At 46.8% G+C, this 25,458-nt stretch overlaps 1 protein-coding gene across 3 annotated transcripts in view; it reads right to left on the reverse strand.

Annotated features, from left to right (window-relative positions):
- The window catches only part of ptch1 (patched 1), a 42,701-nt gene that overhangs the window by 13,732 nt on the left and 3,511 nt on the right, over positions 1 to 25,458 (reverse strand). For 2 of the 3 annotated variants that reach the window (XM_037483186.2, XM_062562262.1), the window contains exons 3-16: positions 14,132 to 14,321; positions 13,790 to 13,859; positions 13,568 to 13,659; positions 11,936 to 12,125; positions 11,700 to 11,821; positions 9,789 to 9,936; positions 8,356 to 8,487; positions 8,076 to 8,231; positions 7,789 to 7,887; positions 6,819 to 6,944; positions 4,340 to 4,458; positions 3,154 to 3,808; positions 2,155 to 2,464; positions 665 to 807 (exon numbers count right to left, since the gene is read on the reverse strand). In XM_037483186.2, coding sequence (XP_037339083.2) covers positions 665 to 807; positions 2,155 to 2,464; positions 3,154 to 3,808; positions 4,340 to 4,458; positions 6,819 to 6,944; positions 7,789 to 7,887; positions 8,076 to 8,231; positions 8,356 to 8,487; positions 9,789 to 9,936; positions 11,700 to 11,821; positions 11,936 to 12,125; positions 13,568 to 13,659; positions 13,790 to 13,859; positions 14,132 to 14,321 — 2,552 coding nt within the window. The remainder of the gene's footprint in view (positions 1 to 664; positions 808 to 2,154; positions 2,465 to 3,153; positions 3,809 to 4,339; positions 4,459 to 6,818; positions 6,945 to 7,788; positions 7,888 to 8,075; positions 8,232 to 8,355; positions 8,488 to 9,788; positions 9,937 to 11,699; positions 11,822 to 11,935; positions 12,126 to 13,567; positions 13,660 to 13,789; positions 13,860 to 14,131; positions 14,322 to 25,458) is intronic. The other variant, XM_062562261.1, reaches the window with a different exon arrangement.

The raw sequence follows: 25,458 nt of genomic DNA on the forward strand, positions 1-25,458 counted from the left end.
GTACTGAAAAAGCCAAACAGTCCAAGCCTTGGTTAAAAATGAACACAAACCATCACCATGTTTATCTGCATAGTGAGGCATATAAATGAATGAATCATTTTTCCAAATATGCAACAAATGCAAATATTTTGACAATTCTAATTATCTGTCTTACTACAGGACTGGTAGATTATTAGTATAGATTATACAGCAAATTATTTCCAATGCTATTGGGGAGTTTCCAACTTCTCAACTACAAGCGGTGCCTGGAATCACTAACAAACTCCAAAGGCTTGACCCTTAGGGGAGACATCGCACTGTCAAGACGCTGCACACAGACACCCAGAACTACAAATGGTCTGAATGAAGAGTTAATAGGTTTTTCAGAGGCACGCTGCAGCCCCACTGAGAGCTTTACATTTCTGTGATTGGTAAAGTCACCACAGAGAGAAGAGGAAGATAGACAAAAGGGAGGAGGAGAAAAAGACGGGATGGAGAGAGAGAGAGAGACGGCGTGGGCCGCTTCCAGCCCCCCAATCCCACTGGACAAAACATGCAAACATACGTGCACACACAAAAGGAGAGAGCACTTTAAACACTAAACGTCAGATCACAGTCCATGTAAACCAGTTGAATCCCTTTTGCTGGCGGGAATAACTGACACAGGCTTGACTTCTACACACACCAGGTTGAAGTTGATGGGCTTCTCCCTGCGTCCAGTTTGCACTAACAGCTTGTATGCCAGAACGCCATCATCGGAGCCGTTCCTGTAGCTGTTGGAGGTGATGCGGCCGGCCTCCCAGTCCCTGTCAAACGCCTGCTGGAGGCCTACAGGAAACCACAAGAAAACACACCGGTTAGATGTGGATGTTTGGGAAGGGTTACGTGCCCTGTTATCTTCATTCGTTACCGCCACTGCACACTCATAAAGCGGAGTTCAAAAAGAGAAAAAAAAAACACAACAATCCAGAACAGCACATGATAATATAACACAATACTGCAACCTAACCCTAAAATAAGCCTGATTGATTTAATAAAAGAAACTTGGTTCCATTGCAAACCACCAAAACAAGACTTCAAAAGATTAAGAAAAGGCAGTTTTTGATTCAAAGCCGCCATTAGGGAATATATCAGTAACACATGTCCCCCGTTCTATACCACTCTCTAATCCATATGTGCATCACTCTCCCCCCTCTCGGCTCTCCCCCAAAGCTCATGCTGTGGTCCGTCTGTGGGAGATGTTGTTTTGGGTCTCGTTCCGTGGCCTGTCTGGCTCCAATTTGTCCCACCATTGCAGAGAGCAATATCAGACACAGTTCTCTCTCTTTCTCTCTCACCCGCACACTCTGTGTGGTTCCCAGCCAGCTCACACACACACACACACACACACACACACACACACACACACACACACACACACACACACACACACACACACACACACACACACACACACACACACACACACACACACACACACACACACACACACACACACACACACACACACACACGCACACACACACACAGACAATGTGGTTTATCATTACAGGCAAGTCAGCGCTTCTCCACTGAAAATGAAGCCATTCACAGATTCGGGTTGACGTGTGGAAGACAATATTCTTGTCCAGTGGCACTTTACAATTCTTAGAATTCAAGGTCCCTTAAAAATCCAAACTGGTGAAAGCGTCTGTCTATTGCCAAATATTCTCATATTTCTGATGAATAGATTTGAATGAAAAGACTAAAATGAGTTTGATGAGTGGGTGTGAGGGTCATTTTGCTGCCATAAGGTTCTCACATCCTGTGTGTTGCCAGAGCCCAAGTATTTAAAATTAGGCCACACACTTCGTCCTGGTCCGCCAACCCAACTTATGGACGACACGTGATTTTAATCAAGCTACCGTCAGTGTGCTTTTTGTAAATCCGGCCTACTTCTGAACTCATTCCCAACATCTTGTTTCCTGCGGATTCGTGTGAAAACACAGAAGAAAACAACGATCTGAAGACCTTTAAGAGGAAAGTAAACTATTCCCATGCCTGAACTAACTTAAATGGGATGTTAAACGGGGCATTATTAAACACAATTATCTGTGACATCAGCATTCGAGTGAGAAATATAAACAAATCTCACTGCTACCTGGTTTGGATGGTGATTATGAAGCTTAACTTTACCTTGCAGCCATTCCCTGAAGTAGTGAAGCCACATACGGGGCAGCTGCCCGTTGTCCTCCTTCAGCACGTAGCGAATGGTGTGGAACCTCTGGTGGAGCTGGTGCAGCAGAGGCTGTTTCTGGGCGTAATCGGCCCGCTGTGTCACCACGTACATGTTGTAGAAGGAGAAGAACTTGAACTGGGCACCGATGAAGTCATACTCGCTGGTCTCTCTGGGCACAATGTCCGTCAACTCCAGGCCATCCCTCACCTGGGTGGTCCCGTAGAGACTGACTACCAGCAGGCAGAAGAACAGCACAATCACCACCACCTGGAAAGAAGACCGATGGCAGGACCGATTGAGCTAATTACCGCTTAGACCGTATTGTTTATTCTGATTGAGTGAAGAGCAAAGCTGTGGATACATAAAATACTGCAAAGCGATGTTAACAATATATCCCATGAGGAAAAAAGAAAGTCTACATTCAAAATAGCATGGGGGTTACTATTAATATGCAACAGTCAAAATGGCAAGAAACACAAGGCAGTCACATGGTTGTAGACATCTTGAATAACCCTGAGTTTAGCCAGAGAAGATGACAATCCAAGAGGCCTTGTTGTAAACATCCCACAAATTTGAACTGTGTGCACAGTTTTGTTGCAGCGGATTAACAGTGAGGGAAAAAAATTATAATAGTCAGAACATAACTTTACTTTAAGTAATTCAGCAATAAGGGGAGTATTGGATTAAATCATCAGAGGAGTGCGTGAAGCAATTTGGCAAGATGGTGAAACATCTGACAGTATGAGGAAAAGACCAAGACTTCCCTAATAATGTCAAGTACAGGCCACCAGATGATTTCAGCTCTGGAAGGCTTCCATTTTAGCGGCCACCCACTCGATTGAGGTCAGACTGCGTGCGTGTTTTTACGTGAATCAGAGAAGACCACAAACTCCAGCCCCAGTTCGCTCCACTGACTCATTTTCACGTCAGCGCCAACACGGTCTCGCCAAACTCACCTTGGTGGTAGGCTGCAGAAGGAACGGCGCGTAGTGCCTCTCCGCAAAAGAGGACAAGGTCCAGCGGGAACAGGGAGGGTGGAGGCACGGCAGGCCCATTGAGCCCTCGCCGCGCTGGGACAGCAGGTCCCGCGTGGAGCTGTTGTTCTCCGGGCCCTGGCCCGTCGATGGGGAAGGATCACCCTGACCGGCCGAGCTGGCGCTCAAAGTCGCGGCAGCAGCAGCAGGAGGAGCAGGGTGATGATGGGAGAAGGTGGCAGAACCTCGAGATCCCCCGTTACCCCTGCTGCCGCCGCTGTTGTTGTTGTTGTTGTTGTTGCCGCTGCTGTAATAGTCGTTGCCGGGGTTGCTCCTCATCGGAGCCGTGTTCATGGGCTGCACAGAGATCTGAGATCTCGGCTCGGCCGTGGTGTAGAAGGCCTGAGTCCGCGGGTCGTACTCCGTCCTGAGCTGCACCGTGGACTGCATGGTGATCTGGGTCTGCTGGGCGAAGCCGTGGCTGCTGTAGGAGGGAGGGGGGCTGCTGTAGCTCGGGGGAGGCGTGCAATACGAGGGTGGAGGTGTGCAGTAGGACGGAGGAGGGCTGTAGCGACTCCCTTCCGCCCCGTCCAGGTACGCATGGGGCTCGATCTGGATCACACGATTGGCACATGGGCTGAAGAGATAATGACAGTGGATAAATGTCTATGTACCGCTGTAAAAAATATATATATGTAGGAACTAAACGCAGCAAAATCTTTCATCATTCATGCATACATCAGCAAATTCAATGAAATAGTTTCTAACATAGTTAGTTACGTCATGGTCTTTAAAACAGTATGCGCAAAAATGTAATATTATCTAATGAACTACATTGAATTGGTTCTCTTATCTGCCCATGATATAATGAAACCTATTTTGCTCACACCAACCAACATGGGAACTTAATAGTGTGTGTGCAGATCCATATGATCATTGTGCCAAAAAGCATGCCCAGACAGTTCAGTTTAATAAAGTAATACAATAATAACTGTGACAGTTAAACCCAGTCACACGACCAAGCAGCCAGACAGACAACACACAACTTAAGCAGTAATTGAGCTGTGATTAAGGCAAAGATAACAGAATAACTCTGTTCAAGTTATTCATTGTGAGGTCACAGATGAAACTAAAAACCGTCCAGATGTCTGTGAGCGTGCGCACACACCTGTAGAAGCAGCAGAAAATGTCGAAGCGCCTGTCTTCGCGTCGGTAGAGGTCCATGCTGAGGATGGCGGGGAAGATGAGCAGCACCATGGCAAAGTTGAACACCACTACCACAGCGGCCTGAGAGAGACATGCATTAGAGTAGTTTGTGCTTTTATCAAAAACGTGGATTTAGTAGTTTGTAAGTGACAAAGATTTAAATCCACTGAAAATGAACAATAAACTATAATTTCAGCAATAAACTACTTCTCAATCACATTCATGCACAAGTTGCAAAATGATTGTTACGTTGCGATGATGTAGTCTGGCCTAAAATAAGTATTCTGTCCAATCACAAACACCGGGAAGCCTTGAAATAAGCTGCCGTCGAAGCAAAAAAAAAAAAAAGCCTTTCAACACTATTTCTCTTCCTTGCGATACAAAAACGCAGAGCAGAAAACGAGCCCTGTGTGAGTGTAAAAGAAGCCGGTGCAGTGTTGTGGTTTTTGTATTTGAAGGTGGTGCACTGGAGCACAGGGTTGGGGTTAGATTGGGGCCCTGCCCAGAGGACAATCTGGATCTTGCGTAGTTGCCAGACCACTACTTGCACGCACACACACACACACACAATCCAAGTTGTGTGTGTGTGTGTGTGTGTGTGTGCCAGACCACCCAAGGAGCCGGAGGCCCGCGGGGCCTGAGGTGATGAGCAGGCGCTGCGGCTGTATAGACAACACACACCTCTCACATGCTCACTCAAAAAATGCACGCACACACACACATTTACTGCCATCTTAAAAAACTGTGCCGCCTCCTACTTAAACCACACCTTAACACCGACCAGACACACACACACACACACACACACACACACACACACCCTCCCTCATTCCTCAGCACACAACTCAGTCAACAAGAGAGAGAAATAATGTGAGAGGACGATGCTTCTGTGAGTACAACGGTGAATTCTCAACTGGCCAGACAGCTACAGGGCGATAGCGGCCGCCAGCTGACCTGGGAGTGGGGAGATGTATCATCGCGTCTGTCTTCAGCGCACAAATGTGTGCGCGTGTTCCTGTGAGTGTGCTTTTGTGCCGTTATCTCGTTCATACTGATGCAAGGAGGCGGAGGGGAGACACAGAGGAGGGGAGAGAGAGAGAGAGAGAGAGAGAGAGAGAGAGGGAGAGAAGAATCTGCGGAGGAGTCCACCACAGGAAGTGCTTGATGCTGATAAAGAGACGCACGAGCACATGCGAACACGCATCTCTTCGAGGCAGAGAGATGACCACCGCTGATTGGGGTTGTGAGGTGTGTGTGTGTGTGTGTGTGTGTGTGTGTAATAATAAAAGATGGTTATAGGCACGATTGTCTGCCTCACTTCAAGTCCGCGCTCCACCAGGCGCAAAACCGCAAAAAGTGTAAAGTATGCCTGTTATGTGCATCTGTGCGTGTGCTTGTCTCCAAGTGTGTGCAAAACAAGGCTGCATGGATTAGACCCAAGGGGTAAATGGATCAAGTTTGACAGACTCGCGGTACTAAAGCCATCTATCCACACGTGCTAATATTGTACTCACTGTGGCAACATCTCACCTCACTCTTTGTGTGTGTGTGTGTGTGTGTGTGTGTGAGAGAGAGAGACAAATAATTGCATACATATATTAATGAACACTACTCTTCATAGCTCTTTATAAAATAGGTGCTGAAATTGTCCAATGAATGCAGAAAGGAGGCAGAAAACACAATCTGATGTAAACGAAGTCTCAGTATATCCTTATATTTCTTAAATTGATGCCAGCATTAACAGTTTAACCTGCTATTGTCTTCTCCTGAGCGAGCGTTCGTTCAATTAAGGATCTTATTGGAGGTATTTTGCACTAGTTTTCACTGTTCTGGTGACGTCCGTAATTACTGACAGATGTTAGGAAGTCAGTACTCCCCTCTTGATCCCCCTCCCCCCCCCACCCTTACACACACACACACACACAGACAATCAGCCTGACCGTTGCTTGTCAAACCTCCCACACAGGTAGGACAACTCACACATGAACATGAGCGTGAGGATATGCAAGTACACACGTGCACCCGCAGAGGGATTTGGTTACGTGGACCTCAGTCGCAATCTGGGCAGACACTGGGCCCACCACAAAACCTCCTCAAAGGGGGAGGCAGAGGGCTGGATGGATTTAGCAACACACACACACACACACACACACACACACACACACACACACACACACACACACACACACACACACACACACACACACACACACACACTTTCAGTTTGAGGAAAGAAATCAATAAAACAACTGTACAGAGAAATCTGGACCAAGCGAGGCCTTGAACAGGACTATAAGGCCCACCCCACTGAACACAGACGCATGCACACACACACACACACACACACACACACACACACACACACACACACACACACACACACACACACACACACACACACACACACACACACACACACACTCACTGACTACCCGGCATACCTGTAGAGAAAAGGCTCTGAGTGCCGGGATGGGAATGAGGGCCGCCATGAAAAAAGCGGTGACGTTACTGATGGAGGTGAGAGCCACGCTGGCCCCGGTCCTCTTCAGGCACTCCCCCGTACGGTCCTGACAGACAGAGGCAGACAGGGAGATGAAAGGAAAAGCAACAAATCTTCTTTTGATCAGATCGTAGCCAGAGGCAAACCGTGTAACACTTGAGATTATGTACAATTATCAGGATGGTGATATGACTGACAGTGATTGCAATGTTTCTCCAAGCCCTGAAGTGCTCTTAAATAAGCCACCTGAGCCTGTCAACTTCTGTTTCAAGAGTTTAGATGAAAGCCGAAAGAAATTACATGCCGTCGCTCAAAAAAAAAAACATCTTAGTGTAATCAAGACGTTTGATTGGCCCTTTTCAGCATTTAGTGATAAGAATGCACAGCTTTTGTAGAAATTGTGTGAAGATTTGAGGACGTGCAGGACCACACAGTGAGTGTCCGCAGGCATTTGCATCTGTGTGTGTGTGTGTGTGTGTGTGTGTTTCTGACAGGAGAGATCAGGTTCAGCTCTGGTTAGTTTTCATCTCAACCTCACAAAGGAAGTTGGGGGATGAGAGATGCAAAGCTTGTAGGGGAGGGTAACCAGGCAAAACAAAAACAAGCAAATACATGCCTGTGTCTCCCCCCATCTGGAGATAAAAAAGTTATCCCGCTGAACAAACACACAAGTATATAAGTATGCACATTATTTAAATGGTTTCTGAATGGGGTTTTTTGTTCTTTTAGTGCATTTAATTCTGTATGTGACTCGGTCTACTTGAGACGACGGGTACAACACGACATTGTTGTTTTTCCATCTCTCACATGTAGCATTGTTTAGAAGAGATGGGTTAGTGTGTGGCACATGCGGGAAGGCTGCTACATGCCACCTCACAAGCACGGACAGGCCTCTCACACGTCTGCCTCACCTCAAACGGGATCCGCTTGTTCTGTCCGGTCTCACTGAAGGCATGAGCGAGGAGGAAGACATCATCCACTCCAACACCCAGAGCCAAGAAGGGCAGCACCTGCAGCACAAAAGCAAACTTCATAAGCTCCATGGGCCACAAAGTGGACCCCAGCCAGCACAACCCCGTTGGTCCTTTTTACTTTCTATGTCACAGCTCGTGCAAATGTTGCAGAAATGATCGTACTTTGTATAATGATAAGATTTTTTAAAAAAAGGACACACGGTCGTCTTCTTAATCCGACTTACCTGCGTGGTGGCAGCATTGAACGAGATGCCCAGGAGAGAGCAGAGGCCCAGGCCGGCTGCAACAGACAGTGTCACCAGCAGGACACCCGCCAACCCTACAGCCCCCTGAGACTTGGCACAGTCCCACCGCAGCATGGTCAGACACGCATAGGCCAGCTGGCAACAGCAAACAAGAAGTCCATATATCAACCAGCCATTAAGAATCCGTTCCTTCCCCTTTCGACTTTCCTCAATCCGAGCCTGGGCTTGGGTTCCTCAAAAGGTCCGGCTGTGTTCTCACCATCAGCAGGTATCCACTGGCTACACGGATGATACTGATGTCGGAGAAGGATTTGAGGATGTCTTCCAGTGTGGTGCTGGTGAACGACAAGACCTTCTGAGATGAGTTTGCTGCCACGCTCTGCAGCACCGCCTTGAAAGGGAGAGAAAAAGCAACGGGCGGACGGTGATGAAAATAATAATGCAATAATTCTTTGAACAAACCTCCAAGGCAATGAAAAATACTTGGAATTACTTCAAAACAACGAGCTTGAACAGGATGCTTAAGAACTAATGAAATACATCCCACAAAAATGTACTGTGCATCAGCAGCTCAGTAATCGCTCAACTTCAGTTTCAATGACCACACAGCCATAATTCCCTGATTTGAACCGTCAGATATTTTTGTTTTGTTTTATAGTGAGCTCCTGCTCTCTTTTTCTTACTCACAGGTTCGTTTGTGAACTCAAGTCTCTTGAAAACACTACAAGTTGAATGTGTATCACAGAGAAACCATCTTCCCGATTCAATAAAAGACAACGTCAAAACTCGGCCTCCAATCTGTCCTCCGGCTTGTTTGATGAATATCATGCAACATACAGTAAGAGAACAAGTAAATCTCTCCCTGTGTGTCTTTGAAGACAACAACGACAAACCTAATGAGCTCTGCCTCTGTTGGTATTTGGAGGAATCTGCACACGGTGCCTTGACCAATCCTGTCCCTCTCTCACTATCTCAAGGCAGACAGATTGAACTGCAGCCACTGCTCAGTGGGGAGCCATGCTGGCTGACACACATCGGGGAAACATGCAATAGATGCACATGTGTCAGGCACATGCCTACGTGCACGCACATACTATTCGTGCGGGCACGCCTAACCGTGAGTAATATACACGCTGCCATAAGACAGAAATCTTTTACTTCTTATACCGATTGCCGTGGATAAGAAAGTCGCATTCAAATAAATGATCACACCTCTTTTCTAGCCTATCTGCGATCTTTGGGCCCCAAGGCAAACGGCACGCACGCACACGCACACACACACACACGGTCACGCCATGTCGAACAGAGGTTGGGGGGCCCCAAAACAAAGAGCAGATGATGTCACACATGAGCCACCAATGGGGCCACAGCTGGGAAAGCGATCGTGTGGGAACTTTGCAGCGTGTTTGCATACGTCTTTTGTACGCAAGTTAAAGAGAGAAAGAGATATCCAGCATTCCCTTAATGTATTCCAGACATTCTCACCGTGTTGCTCTATTGGTCCTTTATACCGAGCACTGAGAGGGAGGCTTCACCCTTTCACCACACACCCACAGTGGTTCTAGTATCCATCAGGGGCCCAGGCTTCAGATGGGGCCTTTCCATGTTCACCTGTATCCGGTCATTGATTTATGATATGGTCGTAGAGGACTTGGGGTGTCTCTCTCCCTCTCTCCCTCTCTCTTTCTTTACCTCAGAGTATCTCCTCTGCCAGGCTTCTAGTATAGCTGCAGCCTTTTCTTCATTCCAGTTGATGTGGGAAACCTCCTCGTAGCCCCGAAAGTGCTCAAACATCTGCTTGGGCGTCATCAGCTGGAACATGGTCTGTAAGGCTTGGGCACTGCAAAAGGAGCAAGGATAGGTTGTTGTTTACAGCAGAGGATGAGCAAGCTGGTGAGTGGGCTCCTGGATCATCACAGCGGGTAGAAAACGTGGATATTGAAGACCCACCAATGACTATCCTTAACAGAAACAAAGCGTTGAACACCCACCCAAGATAGTGTTGGCAAATTTTATGATAATAGATGATGTCAAAATAACACATTTTATTGGAAGCATCAACCCGGGATTAAACCTAAAGGCTTGAAGTAATCTTTTTATTCAGTGTCTATTAAATGCAACGAAACATTGAAAAAGGCCAAGATAATCTGCAAGATTCCTGGTCAAGTTCTGACAGATAACAGGGCCCTTCCTTCCAGTGGATTAAGGAACAACTTTCATCAGACAGGTAATAAGGAAAGAAAAGGTATTTTAAAATATACAGTATGGATTTAGAATTTGGGGAACAAGCTCTTCATAAATCTTGATCTCTGTAATAAGGAAATAATGATGATAATGTTCGACTGTATGTTGTGTTCCACTGCGTAGCACGGCACGGCTCAAGCTCGACTCTTCCATGGGCCAAAAATGGTTGCCTGGTAAACTAGTGTTTTCTTTTTTTTTTTGGTACCGTATCAATTAAGACTCCAATTGAGCAGAGATGGTTCTCTAAGATGGAGTCAAAACACCGCAGGCCACTGAAAGTAAAAGGGAATCGTCGCTAGCGCAACACTGCACATCCCGCATAAAACGGCAGTTTTTATATAGTCAATTTTAAAAAATTGAAATTTAATTTTAGGCAATTTAGTTATTTTTTTATTTATTTCTATTCCTGAAAATCACCCAGTGATTGGTTGCATATGAAGTGATTCAGCGGGTGTCGGAGAGGATGTCACTCCAGTTTCACGTGTTGCTATGGCGACTAGCGTTAAGCCCTGTGTACACTGACAGGGTTCTTACCAGCGGTGGAAAACGAAACAGAGAAAATACCTGGCCCCAGAAGTGAGCGTGGTGGAGTCGAGTCAACCGTGCAGTGGAAAGGAGCCATTAGTAAACAAGATGTAGAAACTGAGTGCCAGCAGTAACAGCCCAATGGACAGAGCAACTAAACCACAGACACACACACACACACACTAATGACCCAATCTTGCCAGGAAAAAACACAACCACAAAACAAACAACGCACCCCACTGTACTCTGGAGCCAGTCTGTGTGGAAATGTGTGTGTGTCTGTGTGTGTGTGTGTGTGGGGGGGGGGGCCTTAACTTTGTGTGTGTATATGCATGAGCATGGGCCATCCATCCTGCAACATCACATTAAAATAAGTAGACCAGGAGTTAAACGTTAGATAACTTGTGTAGCTTTCTCTTGTTAAAAGGAAAGCTTTTCAATGCTTTTTATTCCTGTGTGTGTTTGATACAGTGTATATATATATATATATATATATATATATATATATATATATATTGGACACATAAAAATGTTTGTGTGCGTATGAGGGGGTAGTGTCCAAGCAGAGCGTCCAGAGTTGAGCAGGAACAGCTGGAGTTCTAAGATTTCACTGGAATCTGCTAATGACCGCAAGATTTACAGCACACACACACACACACACACACACACACACACACACACACACACACACACACGCATGCCCGCGCTGTTTCAAAATAATAATAAAAGACAGAAAATATACACACACAAAAACACACTCTTTTCAGAATAAGCCCTACAGGAATCACAGTTGTGTTTATGGAGGGTTTGTATGTGTAAGCGGGGCTATGTTACCTGAGCAGGGGTCCGCTGCCGTTCTTGGTGGTCCCTCCCACGATCAGCTCCTCCTGCCAGTGCATGTACTTCCTGGACAGACCGTGGCAGCCGCCGCTCAGGGCCCGCGCCACGTCAAATGGCTAGTGCAATAAAAACAACCGGCGAGGAAATAGCTTAAGACTTAATGCTTTATTGGAACTTATAAATGTGGCGCTGTGTTGTGTTTGACACGGCGTATGTGTGTCTGCGCTTACCTTCGTGGAGTTTTTATTGGGCGCCGTCAGGGGGCAGTCGGGGTCAGCAGGGTTCAGGCAGGGTCTATCCATGTAGCCGTGTCCAATACCGGCCTTTTCCAACATCTCCTCAAAACTTTGATTTTCCCCTGGCATTTCTTCAAGGACCTCTGTGGGGTCCAAGTTGGTCCATTGCAAAGGGCCCTTACCTCTACAGGGTGAAACGTAAGGAAGGATACTGTGGAAAAATGACTTCAACCATGTTTTAAAATGCCGCGTTTCTGTTTCTGTGTAACCCTTTATCTGTACTTTAAGCGATCGTTCATTTGGTTAATGGCGCTTTTTTGGCAGGGAAAGTATAAGCATCTTCCTTAGAATTCTATTCTATAACATTTATTCACCCTCACAGATGATTATACCCTTTTTGGTTGAGATCACTTTCCGTTGGGCCTCCAAATGAAGCTGTTTAGGTAATCTGGCTTAATGATGACAGTTTCTAAATGTTCTTTTTGGGGCGCTAGTGTCTCTTGGTATGTTAGATAGTTAGTGATCAAGGTTAATGAATCCCAAAACGCTGAAAATAAGCCACAATTTTCCTTTAAGAGCAAAAACACAACAAGTGCCTTTTTAGTCTTTTACACTGTCCTGATGTCGTTGGGGAGCTTATTCCACGTTTTACACAGGGTGTTTTTTTTTTATATGTAGGTGCAATTACAACCTATTGTTTTGTGGCCATTGTGTCCGTCGGTCAGTGATTTGCATTTGCTAGATGTTTGTGTGTAATTATCCTGCAAATCGTATCTAAATGGTCACATTTTTGTAATCCCTTTTCTTGCTAGGTGACAAAAATAATAAAATGGAGACCAATTCCCATCGTGAAATGGCACAGTGCTGAATTCCAGCTCCTAAACCCGGTCCTTGTCTCCTACGCCTCACACATTCCAATCTCCCTTTCTCTGAAATCTCTCTCTTATTCAGACTACATTGTATGTGCTTAACCAGGCTTGGGTTATTATTCCCAGCCTTCCAACCAGAACATAGTAAAAACCTTTTTTAACACACACAGACCCACACACATTCACATACTATGACGATCTCAAGCTGATACACATAACACACATGCACTGATGGCAATGGCATGCGCGCACACACACACACACACACACACACACATGCATAGGTAAAGGCCTGCTGAGTATTACTGTAGCAGCAGGCCATTAGCAACAGAAGGGACAGACAATGGTGTGAGGCCCAAGGCTGGAGAGAAACGATCGGCAGCGATACCCATGCCAGGAACCACTACAATAGAGCCTTCAGAGAACACACACACACACTCTCTCTTGTTCCTCTGTGGTGTCTCTTTGGATGGGCTGAGCGTGTTTGGGCACCTTTTACTAAAAGGAGTAAAAAGAAGATTCAGAGATCCTGAACTCCTCCTTCTCGATGTCTTGAGAACAATCTGAAAATAGCGCGACCAGGAACACGAACCCCACAAAAAGGCAATGGTGAGCTCAGCCAGCAAGACCCTGCCGTCTACAATCGGTTCTGATCATGTGAGAGAAACCACCGTAATCAATCTGCCGACGTGCACAGTTGGCGTGTGGTGATGTGCTGGCGCATCATAAAACACGAGATTCTTCTTGGCGTACTTACGGGAGATAGACCATTCCAGACTGGAGCTTGGCTCCCTCCCAGAAACAGTCCAAAGGGGTGATGATGAGGCAGGGATGAAGCTTTTCTATCATCTAATTGGACAAACACATGCCAACAAACAGCAGATTTGACACACATTGACAACAGCAAGTGTGTATATATATATATATACAAAGAAATTGATTTTTCTTTTTTACGAGTCATGTTTCAATATGACCTTACCTGATCCATTATAGGAGTTTCTGTGACTAGTTCTCCTGATTTGTAGCATAGGTTTTCTAATTTCCATTGTCTGTGAAGGAGAACAAAATACTTTTGGTTTAGTTTTTTTCATGGTCATATAACACAAGTACCTCTGATTAAATAATGATAATACTTTTATCATCATTAGGGGCTGCTAGGCCAAACAAACATGACTAAATACAGGTAAAATATAACACCACAAATAGAGAAGTTACAGCTTCATGTAGCTTTGTTGTTCATGTATTTTTATTGCATCAAACTGAAATTGACTTGAAAAAGAAGCAAAACTGGGTGAGGGGTAGAGATAGGATGGTCGGTTACCTGTTATAAAGGTAAACGTGGACTCTGCTGGCTCGCAGAGCTGACTCCAGATGCTGCAGGAGCGCATCCACCGTTAAAACATTGGCTCCGTCCTCCCGCGGCGTCTGGATCATCAGCTGAGGGTTGAACATGGCCTCCTCGCCTATATTCTGCCGCGTGTATGTCAGTTCCCGGTTCACGCGTCCGCCAACTGAACAAAAGGAGAGTAAAAAATAACATGTTAAAACATTTTTATGATTAAAGTATTATTCTTGAATAAGGATTTAAACAGTTTCAAAATTAGTTTCATGATTACACACTCAAAAGTTTGCCATTTATTGCATCAATAACGCTCTTATTTACAAGACAGCATTGATGAAGGTGTTCATGCAAACTTTGTAACACCATCAAATCCTACCTAATTAAAAATGTTAAGTGTCTAAGCACAGGATCACTTCTTGAGCTACAGATGTTTTAGCACATAATGTGTGTGTGTGTGTGTGTGTGTGTGTGAGCGAGTGATCCTGAGTAAATCACACTCAGACATCTCAGCCCTTATCACACTTGTATCTCAAACAAAGGCACTTTGCTCGTAGCGAGCTTGCACCGCTCCAAAGCCAAACACCCGCACCCCTTTGAACCCAGAAGAGTCACATCATTCAATCCACTCCGCATTTCATGAAAACATCTTTCTGCACCAATTTTTTGCTAATAATTCAGCAGGGGCCCAGCTCACGTTGGCTGCATGTTTGTGTGTGTCAGTGTGTGCTTGATGAAGAGAGAGAGAGAGAGTGCCGTGGTGGGGCTAAGCCCTGTGCGTGCGCTCTGAGCTCTCCGCTAGCTCGAGCTACAAAAGCGGCCTTTCAGGCTCTTTTAGCTGCGCTGCTCCACCCGAGTACAGCCAAGGCGAGTCTGGCAAAGTCTCTCTGACAAACACACACACACACACACACACACACGTACAAATGCAGCCAATGGCTGTCATACAAGCATGCACACACATTTTTTTGTCAGATACAAGGGTAAACACTGAATAACCCCCGAAAGCGGACCACCACCTTTAAAGCGAGGTAAAAGTACACCGTTTTGTGCACGTTGCATGTGTGCACGTGCACCCTTCAGTTCGGTTAGACTATACCTTGAATAAAACACTAACAAACTGTAGCACTAACAAATTGTACATATAATGCCACTTATCTATAACATGTTTTGAAACTGCTTATTTGATGAGAGTTGTACTTTCTTGTTACTTGTTCTTCTGAGTTTGTGTCTCCATGATTGAAAGGCACTTATTGGAAATCGCTTTGGATAAAACGTCAGCTAAATGACACGTGATGTAATGCGTATCTGTGTCTGATTTACGAGCAGAAGATTTAAGTCCTTCCATCAACAATGACTGAACACTTGGTGAAAGCCTGGGCAGTTTACAGTCATCTTCCTTCACTTGATCTCTCTCGCGCACACACACACACACACACACACACAGCAGGAGCAATACCCGTTGCGAGAAAGGTGACTGTGTGAAAACTTGTGTAACATTTTATTTTACCGTAATCCAACAATTCCTCTAAGTTTGTGCAGCAGCAGATATTGCATTTCTTCAGCCCATTGTAACGGCATTAAAGTGAACATAAGCATGCCTGTTATGCTGAGCCCGACCACCCAGCCAGACCAAGGGAACAGGGAGGGAGGGGGGCCATGTCTTGGAGCATTAGGAGAACACACTTGATTTCTTTTTTTTTCCTGGACCCAAACAGCATTTCCATCTGATCCCGTCTGAAGGCATGTTTATAATACTCATCATTAATAGCAGGCCTGGGCTAACCGGAGCGACATGCTCTGCGCTGCTAGGCCCAGCTACACGGCTACATTTCACTAGCCCTCCCTTCAAAAGAGCGCGGATGGAACTGATTTAGACCCTACACACACACACACACACACACACACAGACGGTGGACTAACAAGTCGACTTGTCGGGTACACTCAGCGCTCAAAAGAGAGCTTGGTTAAAGAGCGCTGACATGGAGAAACAAGGAGAACCAGTAAATGTATTTACCTCTTATTTACCAGTTGATTAATTTGCAAGGAGATGAGGAACGGTCGCACTAGGAAAAAAAGGAAAGACGCAGGACGATCTCAGAAAGGCCACAATGTGTGCTTAGATCGCATTCAAAGCTGCGGACTGCCACCCAAGGCCCTTGAGTTTACAGCAGGCAGCGAGGAACGGGACAAGTCCGAGGAATGTACGCTTTCTCTACAGGAAACAGCACATCACGGCCCCGGGCTTAGAAAATTCCACACTTCACGAGGTTACAGCGTTTTGGGGTCAACACCCGCGCAGCCTCGGGGTGAAATTAACACCCCAGCTGGACCAAGAAAATGTGTCAGTGTGCACGGACGCACTCGTGTGTGTGTGTGTGTGTGCGTACACACAGCTGTGTTTCTTCAATGACACATATCCACATATTCCGTCTCCTAGGGAAACTGGTTGACCCCTGCATGTGTTGATGTCTTGAAGGTGTCCCACTTCAGACTCGGCTGCTGTGACCTAAAGCAAAGTGTCACAGACTTTCAAATGCTTCCCGTTCTAAATCATTTGGTCACTCAACTTATTTTTTAATCCTTAATCCTTTTTATTTCAACAAATGTGCTATGATTGTAGATTCTACTTATGAAATGAGGCCCGATACACACTCAAGGGAATTGATTACGTTTTCACATAATAACTAGGGCTGGACAATATGGAAAAACATCCATATCTAGATAGGGATGACATTAATAAATACCAAGTAATTCTTTTGATTGGTTAGAGGAAAACAAAAGAACAGCAACACAGAAAAGTGTGATGCAGTCTTTAAAACTGGGAAAAGACAACTCTTCTGAAATTTTGACCTTTTTCTGCAAAAGTATATAATAGGGAACTTAAATATAGTTGAGAACAAGACTAGCTGGACCCTGGAGTAAGTGGGATGTGTGTATGTCCTGACTAGTGTATGTCCTCAAGTACACCATCACCTCCAATGTTTTCCCTACCATTCAATACGGAGGTCGCCCCGCTTCACACGGAGTTGTGTTCCGATGGACACAAACAGACGCGCACGCAGAAGATGTATGGAATGCAACACATGCTGTGTTTCTTTGCAAGGGATGGGGGAGGCTATTAAAAAAAACAATAAAAACAGAAGTTAATTTTACATTTAAAAGTGGACTTCTTTGGGAGTGAGAGGAGGGGGAGTGGGCGGGGGGGGGGGGGTCATAGGGATGTTTTATTCAACATTGATATTTCTGTCAATGAATGAATAATGTTCTACTCACAAATGGATTGAGTCAAAAATGTTATTTTAAAAATTTGTATGAGGATTATCTCCATGCATGTCTGCAAAATGTGGTTTTGTCATTAATGACAAGGTGAATAAAGTTAATCACTCATGTTAAGAATACAAATATTATAATATAGTCTCACATTCACATACATTTGATATATTGTCCAGCCGTAATAATAAATATCTTTAATTAATTTTTGCACCTGCTTTATTGTGTGTATGTGTGTGTGCTGCTTGGTGAATAACCAAAAATACTTCTTATAACTACGCACTTCTTAAAGATAAATTACAATCAAAGTGAGGATGGCAGAGAAGTAGAAGAAGAGAAGAAGAGGAGAAGCCGGCCAGTATGTGTCACTGTATTGGAGCGCTAAGTGCGGGTATTCAGTGTGTTGCATAACATTAACCCCTGGTCCCCCCTATTCTCAAAGTAAGGGAGCGGGGGGCGGTGGGGACGAAGAGAGAGAGGGTAGGTTTTAAAGAAACTGACATCATGTCCCTCCCTCCTTTCAGTTTCTTAACTCCCCCTCATCTTTATACTCTCATTTTCTCTCTCTTTGCTCCATTCAGCTCTACGCCGTGATTGGCCCGATCATGATGGCAATCAGCCCGGCCCCTCTGTCAAAGCCAGCCCACCCCCCCCCCCTTTTCCTCTCGCCAAATTTCTCCTCTTTTCCACACAACAGCAGAGCCCCACCCCGTGCACATCTCTTACTCCCGACAACAGAAGCATCGCTAAGTTTCAAGGAAAAACATCGCAAGAGCGGCAAAAACAACGTTATGCCAATCATAAATCCGCTTGAAGGCTTTTTACTAGTAGAGGTCCGATATAAAATCTGACCGGGTTAGAAGATGCTGAATGAATCTTTTATGTGTGCGAGGGACCTCGTGCATGCAGGCATGAATATACTGTATGTAGGTGCATAGGGCTAAACACATCTTTGTGTGTGTGTGCGTGTGTGTGGGTGCAGAGAAAGGATTAGCTGGATTAGGCCCCCTCTCAGCAGGGACCCCCTGTGGTGAGGAGGAAGCTCCCCAAAACCAGGTCATCTCTCTGCCACCAAGAACTACAACGACCTCCCATACGCTTAGCCCCCTCAATACCGCCAGAGGAAACCAAGAGGACGCCGCAGCTTTTTGCAAAACACTTACATACAGTACATCAGGATGGAATCCGAAAAAAAAAAACCTTCTCAGAAACAGCAAAAACAGCTAAATGCTAAATAGAGAGATAGTTTAACAATATATGAATTGTCCGCTACTTTGACGCAGAACGCAAAGCTATCAGATTGACACTTGTTGCATGAGATGTTCAAAACCAAAACTACGTAGGGGTGAACTGTCTCCTTAAGAGGTCTAGCAATGAAAGATGAACTGTACAGACACATTTGTGAGGTTCCCTGCTGCCTCCTTCTCTGAAACATTTGCCCTTGCTTGGTCCTTGCTGGCGGTCAGTCTGTTGAGTCTCCCCACAATAACATCACAACCTCCTCTCCTCTCCTCCTTTCTGTCAGTCTCTTTCTCAGCTGCCACTGCCAATCACGTGATAGCACTTTGATCCCTAAGAGGAACCCACCTGTTGCCTTCCTCCACCACTTGTCTGCTTTCACCTCCTACCATCTGTCTGTCCCTCAACTTGATCTTTGCTTCTGGGATTTTTATGCCAGCAACTTCTTAGTGATTCTTCCACTGTGCATGATAGACCCACTAAAAAAAGGCTAGGTACATGTCAACAAATATCTGCAGCCATTGAGCTGCGGTGACATTGCATTAAAAGTTGGAGTACTGGTGGTAGCTACACAGCAGAGGTAGTAGTTCTGAAGGCAGGCTCTGCAATGCAGGTGTGCACACATCCATAAATGTGTGATGAAAGGCCTCACTGAGAGCCAAGACCCCATCTGACCCACGTGGAGCCCCCTCCTCTCCCTCCCTCACTTGCTCCGTCTCTCCTTTTCAGCTTTCAAAGAAGAGGGGGGGGGGGGGGGGGGGTGGGGGGGGGGGGGGCTAGCACATCGAAGAAGGAGAAGGAGTAGCGGGTCCCCACAAAGACGACGAGAGAGAGGAAGAAAGGCCAAGGAAGAGGGAATGCTCTGACGTACGTCTGCAGCAGAGGTTCACCTCGTGCAGCTACACCCCCCCCCCCCCCCCCCCCCCCCCGCCCCGAAGCACCCCGACCCCTGACACAAATGTGACACCCCAGCTCCCAACCCCTGCCCCCTCTCACCACCACCACCACCACCCTCCTCCTCCTCCTCCTTTCTGAACCCCCACCCATACCACCAACCCTCACCCCCCAGCTCCAGCATTACCATATGTATGGCTCCCCTCGCCCCTGATTATGGTAATCACCTGTCCGGGCCCTGCATCCCCTAAAATGGGTGTATTTAGCAGTCGGCTGGCTCCCAATGGAGCTTCTCCTGGGCCCGAGGTGTACATTCACACACTCCTCAATGGGCAGATTCTTCCACGTTGCTGCCTTCATTCAGGTCCTACTCCCCCCCCCCCAAAAAAAAGAGTCCTTTTCAATGCCAATGGACTCATAGAGCAATGGAAAGAGTAGTAGGGCAAGAAGATGGTGTTTGTAGCATGTGTGTACATATGTGCAGCGGTTGATTGAAACTCTCCCCTGCACACTCTTTTGTTGCATGTAAAAAAAAAGGATATTAAAAACAACTGCGGCTCAGTTTGGAGAAAAATCCTCATGTATCTGTATCTCTGGTCAGTGGCCTGTCCAATCCAAGCCAGGTAAGCGACCCCCCCCCGCTGCATCCACTGGCTTGTGATTGGCTCACAGCCCAACCAGAACAGACTGTGACACGAGCCTTAACAGCCAATCTCAACCCGCCATCTCTCTTGTCATTTCCTGGAAAGACGACCCATGATTCCGGGTATCCCAAAATCCTACATTCCAAAGTATGGAATAGAAGACACGGAGAAAAGCGTGAACGGAAGACTGTTTTTCTTTTACAGTTTTTTGCAATACGAATGGGAACCACTTCAAAATAATCAGAATTGGTGCCAGCAGGAAACACGGCTCCCGGTGCCAGCACCTTTCATGACATTTTTTTTGGTACCCTCAAGGGAAAAGAAAGAAGCTGTAAGTTCATATGTTGATATGGTAAACCTCGCGGAGAAAAGTCCGCTTGATTTAAACTTTCAAGCTCAGACTGAAAAAAAAAAAAAATCAACGTTTTAGGGCTTTAGCCTAAAGCCGACTGGGTTCTTAACATGGCCTTTATTCATCCACCGAGCAGAGTTTGGTCCTGTACCAAACTTTCAGATGTAAATGTCAAAAACTGAAAACGATGACTGAAAAAAATAAAAATAAAACTGTTACCAATCAGGCCCTGCTGCACTCAATAACACAACAGTCCAGTCACAAATGTCCTCACGCTTCTGCCAGACTCGCATGGCGGTCTCAGTTCAGGAGAATATTTCACTCTGACGCATACTGACTTAATCTGGAGTCCAAACCTCTCCATCATCCGGGAGAGGAAATGTTTTATATCACTATCTTCATGCCTTGCGTGTGTGCATTTTGTGGTACTTGTGTAACTGCTGTGTCTGCCAAAGGATCTATGACGTTGCGCCGTAGGAATTGCAATGAACTATACGGCTACGTACGTAACCCGTGGGTGCCACAGGGGCAGGAGGAATTCCAACGGCACGCAGTTTGGGAGAATGTTTGTGGGGCGTTTGCATGAAGAATCGTCTGCAGGCTGTGCGTTCTGAAAGGCGTCAATCCTCACCCCAGTCTCCTGGTGTACGGGAGGCACTGCAAGCCAAAACACAAATACACTACCGCTACTATACTCCTGCTTCTTCCCTCGCTCCGTCTAACCCCCCCCCCCAAACACACACACACACACACACACCCACCCACACACACACTCTCTCCCTCTGCTGTTGTACTTTCTCCACCCCTCTGGCAGTCACTCTGTGAGGGAGGGAAGAGAGGAAAGGGGAAGAGGGAGGGCATAGGAGGGAAGGCGAGGAAAGGGAAGGAGGGAGGCCAGACCACCCTGCTCTCATGGCAGGGCTGAGTGTTTACATTGCCGTGGCTCACTCTGTAATACATCTGGCATTCTGAGGCCACTCTCTCCAGCCAGGGACGGGGGGACGGGGGGGGGGGGGGTGTGGGGGTTGGCGGTGGGGGCTCGGGTAAAGAGAGAGACCTTTCTGGCAGAGGGGAAAAGAGAGGGATAGAAGAGAGAGAGAGAGAGAGGGAGAAGGAGGAGGGAAAGTCTCTCCACGGTCTCTTGTGGTCGGTCATTCGCAGGTCTCTGGTTTTTGAATAAGAGCACCTGAAGAAAAAAAAAGGCTAAAAGCAAGAGCTTGGAGGCATCTTAGGATGTCATTGGTGAATGGGAGTGTGCGCGCGCACACACACACACGCTGCGATTTGTTTCCAAAAGTTATTCTGAAATTGACATTCGCTAGGTGGGTGTAATACACACACACACACACACCACTGCTTTGAGATGAGGGAGAGCTAGCCTGAGAAGAAAAAAAAAAGACTGTGTACAGTACCAGAGGCGCAATGTTTCCCCACACTAAATCCCTCACCGGCAGGCCTGCACTTTTCATCAACTCGTAAAGTTTAACACAACACGCTGGAATGTTTTTCCTTCTACAGAGCTTTAATCCGGTTTGTAGTCAACGGATAAACACAAACCTAATTGAGGCCAGTTTTCGAATATGTAACAACATAGCTCACATTTGCGTGCGCGGATGGAGAAGGGAAAGACGGATGACTTTATGTAGTGGATTCTGTGCAAAATAGGAATGAATATTGGGGTGTGGGCGCATGTTGATGGTGTGTGTGTGTGTGTGTGTGTGTGTGTGTTTGATTACTTGCGGCTGCTGAATGAAAGCAGTTGGAGACGGAGAAAGAGGAGGAAAATGAATGAATAAAGAGGAGAAATAGCCTGCTATGCCGGCCCTGGTCAATCACCTACTCACTACTCGCAGAACGAGGACGCGAAGCCTCTCTGCGCATGTGAATGCGCGTGTGTTCACGCGCGTGTCAATGCTGCCATACACATCAAACGCTGGATAATTCAATCACGCCAAACCACAATCCTCTCAGTGGGAACGCTACATTAAGGGCTGTCTTCCTCCTGCTCTGCCTCCTCCTCCTCCTCCTCCTCGTCTTCGTCTTCTTCTTCTTCCACAAGAAAGGATGTCAGGGCTTCTTCCGCGTGCCCTTAGCATCATAGTTCCCCTCTCTTTATTCGCTGGCATTACCAACAAAACAACAAAACAACCACCAACTCTGTCAACTCGGCTCTTAATTACACTGGATGCAAAACAGACGTGCGAGCGGGGGAGGGGGTTGCTTTAGGAAGACAAAGCTTTGGTCCCATCGGACCAGGTCCTGAAACCCTAGATCGGCTCGCTTGGATCTGTTACATATTGATTGACTGTGAATGGCCTCGCTTACTCTTTTTCTCAACCTATATCCTGGCCTTACAGCAGGAGTGATGACTTGCATTAATGTGGCAGTTGCCCATTTGAGTCAAGATAGTTACACAGACAATCAGATGACATGACACCCTATCCAGTGCCCTCTGCTGGTGGACAGAGGTCAAAAAGGTGAAACGCGCACTCGTATGGTGCAAAGTCGACACAGGAAAACAACGCAGTCCCTTAAAAACATCTGGCTGAGTGAGATGACACGGGACGCAAGCAATGCCTGGTGACAGCTGCGACTTCTGACGCACTTTCCTCACCCCGTCCATCCTCCACCCCCCTCCCTCCATCCTCTGCTGCAAGTCTTCACTCTGCACCAGGCCACAGGGTGAGTATCAGGTGAGGTTTTAAATAGCGGGGGCTTCGCGCAATGACCTCAGGGTCTCTGGGGTCTACCCCCGCGGCCCCTGGCCTCTACACTTACGTTCCCCCGAAGAAAGCGCCGCGGGACCTAGGGCCTGCATCCCGAACCGGACAATAAATCTGCAGACCGTCGACTCATTTCACCTCGAAATCGCGCACACGCATCGCCACGTCTGCGACTTCACGGCCAAGGTTCCATCTCATTAACCCCGCCTCGGAGATTGAGCATCGAAAAGCCCCGTTTCCAAAAGGTTCTCTGGCCTGTGGCTTCTCTCGCCTCATCAACACAGACCCTCTGTCAGCACAAAAAAACAAGGGGAAGGAGCTAGGGGGCCGTCCTACAGGAAGGCCAATGTTTACGCGATAGTTTTAATTAGAGGCAGGCGACGCAGCGATTTTCTTTACAATTTGGCCTGAAACCAGGACGCCGGTGAATGCCTCCGCTTTCCATTTGTCGCTTTTAGGTTAATCGTCGAACCGAGAGTCATCTGCCATCCGAATGCCGAGGACGCATCGGAAGTCAAATGCCGGCCAATGTAGGCAAGTGGTCATTGGTCAGTGGACATTGAGTAAAGAACACTGAATGGTGGAAGGTGGGGGGGGGGGTTGGACACAATACTACAACTTCCTGTTTGAGCCAATGGTTTCCTGTGAGGGTCTGTGTGGACATAAACGCAGCGCTTATCTGCTGCCTGGATGCCGTTTTGCCCAAAATGCACACCGCCATCATCTATACGGAGGTCCAGGGGAGACTTTTCAAATAAAAACAAATCTCAACATACAGAATGTTCTTTAAAAGTGTTTGGCAAAACACAAAACCCTCCGTACATTCCCGTCGGTTTGACGCAGTTGCCTCTTTGCGCCGGCGAGCGTCTCACTCCCAATTGCTCTCTGTCGCTTTGTCTAAGAAACAGAACTTCCTGTGTCTTGAGTGTTTATAAACAGCGCTGAGTGAGCACTGTGAGAAGACACAATCCCTCCGAAAGCTGCTGAACGTGACAGCGCGCAGAATAAACATGCCACTCAGCGGCGGTTCAGCGGCAGCTAATGGTGGTCCGCCGGGCGGACCTCGGCAGCGGCAGCTGGCAGGTGACGACAGACACGACGCGAGATCACAAAGAGGCAACGCAGCTCTGGTCGATCGTCAAGGATGTGAGGAATCTCGTGTGAGCCGGGTGTATTGTGTATATGTGTGTGTGTGTGTGTATGTGTGCGTGCGTCCACAGGCCACACAGCTTCCAGGCAGGGTCGTCCACGGGTCGCCTGCGGAGGGCAGTTCCAAATGAAACATAAACAGCCGCTCCGTCCTCTCCTCTTTTTCCTCTCAGACGATGGGCCAGTCCCCCCCCCCCCCCTCCCCCCTCCCCACCCAGCACGGCCCAGCACAGCGCTCCACGGTCCAGGCAGAACTGATCTATCCCTCAGCTGTGCAGTCTAATCTAAACAAACAGATCTCTCCCTATCAACATCTGGAACCCCTCACGTACCGGGACGTAGGAAACCCATGCAGCCCGGGCTCTTTGTCAGTGTGTGTGTGTGTGTGTGTGTGTGTGTGTGTGTGTGTGTGTGTGTGTGTGTGTGCGTGTGTGTGTGTGAGCAGGTCTCAGTGGATTGGCATTAGCCAGCGCGAGACAGAGTTGTAGACGTCTACCAGAGGTTAATAGGCTTTGTTTAACATTGAGCTAGTCTGTTCTAACACTATGCAAACTCTATGCTGTTACTTGGGTGGAACACTAAAAGAGTAAAGGAAAGCAAAAAGAAAGGTTATTTCACAATTTAATCATCAGTTATGCCAGTCAAACTAGTCGATGTAAATGCCACAGCTACTAACTTTAAAAATCTGTCAAATCCTTAAGTACAAAAATCAGAATAATACCACCAACAACTTACCAGGGCCTCAATGAGAAATGTATTCGTAACTCAGGAAATTACTTTCTAAAAATCCAAATCATTTCACGAATCTATGAGACCTCATCCCGTAGTTGTGAAACGATTTGCTGCTTCATTAAGGCGCAGTCAGCTTGAATTCATGGCAATTACAACATATTTGAATGAGGGGCGGGGGGGGGGGCTTTTAGCACTAAGCATCCGCATCGGGCACAATGTACGTCCGTGTTGCCCTTCTTTGTGCTCGGGTATCCCCCAAAAGAACATATTTCAGCACCAGTCTTTCATCACCGGCCCCTCATG

The sequence above is a fragment of the Pungitius pungitius genome, chromosome 5 (assembly GCF_949316345.1).
Source record: "Pungitius pungitius chromosome 5, fPunPun2.1, whole genome shotgun sequence".
Classification (NCBI taxonomy): Eukaryota; Metazoa; Chordata; class Actinopteri; order Perciformes; family Gasterosteidae; genus Pungitius; species Pungitius pungitius.